Source organism: Arachis ipaensis, chromosome B06 (genome assembly GCF_000816755.2).
Source record: "Arachis ipaensis cultivar K30076 chromosome B06, Araip1.1, whole genome shotgun sequence".
NCBI lineage: Eukaryota > Viridiplantae > Streptophyta > Magnoliopsida > Fabales > Fabaceae > Arachis > Arachis ipaensis.
This window is the reverse complement of record NC_029790.2, coordinates 92,428,091-92,428,573: the sequence shown is the minus strand read 5'-3', so window position 1 is coordinate 92,428,573 and position 483 is coordinate 92,428,091. Positions and strand designations below refer to the sequence as shown.

At 43.9% G+C, this 483-nt stretch overlaps 1 protein-coding gene across 1 annotated transcript in view; it reads right to left on the bottom strand.

Moving 5' to 3' along the window:
- LOC107647076 (transcription repressor OFP15-like) overlaps nucleotides 1-424 on the bottom strand; it is a 1,464-nt gene extending 1,040 nt beyond the window's left edge. Inside the window, exon 1 of the mRNA XM_016351200.2 lies at nucleotides 7-424. Within this exon, the coding sequence (XP_016206686.1) occupies nucleotides 7-294 (288 nt within the window). The 5' untranslated portion in view covers nucleotides 295-424. The remainder of the gene's footprint in view (nucleotides 1-6) is intronic.

The window sequence follows — 483 nt, the reverse complement described above, 5'->3', positions numbered from 1 at the left end:
AATGACGGTCTCGAGAGATGAGTCGTCTTTTGTTGACGGTGTGTAGTCGTCGTCGGAAGTGGTTGAGAAGCTGGTGGAGTCCGGAGACACGGTGAAAAAGGAGTCTTCGGAGGTGTTGAGAAGTAGCGTGTCCATGGCGGTGACGGTGGCGTCGAAGTAGGTCTTGAAGATTTCTTTGGTGGCTCTGAAAGAGTGGGTTTTTGGTTGGTGACATGAAGGCCAAGCCCAAGAAGAAGAAGAAGAAGAAGCAGAAGTGTTCTTGAGAAGAGAGGGGAGCTTCATTTTTTTGCCCATCTTTTTTTTTTTTTCTATATTTTTTCCGTTTTAAGATAAATGTAGTTAACGAAAATTTGGAGATTTGATGTGCGGAAGGAGGGTTTTAAAGGAGTGGTACAGGTAGGGACAACAATTGGAAAGCTGATGCATCATGCATTGCTTTGCTGGGGTCACCTCCCTATCACAAATTTATATATTCAGAAATGA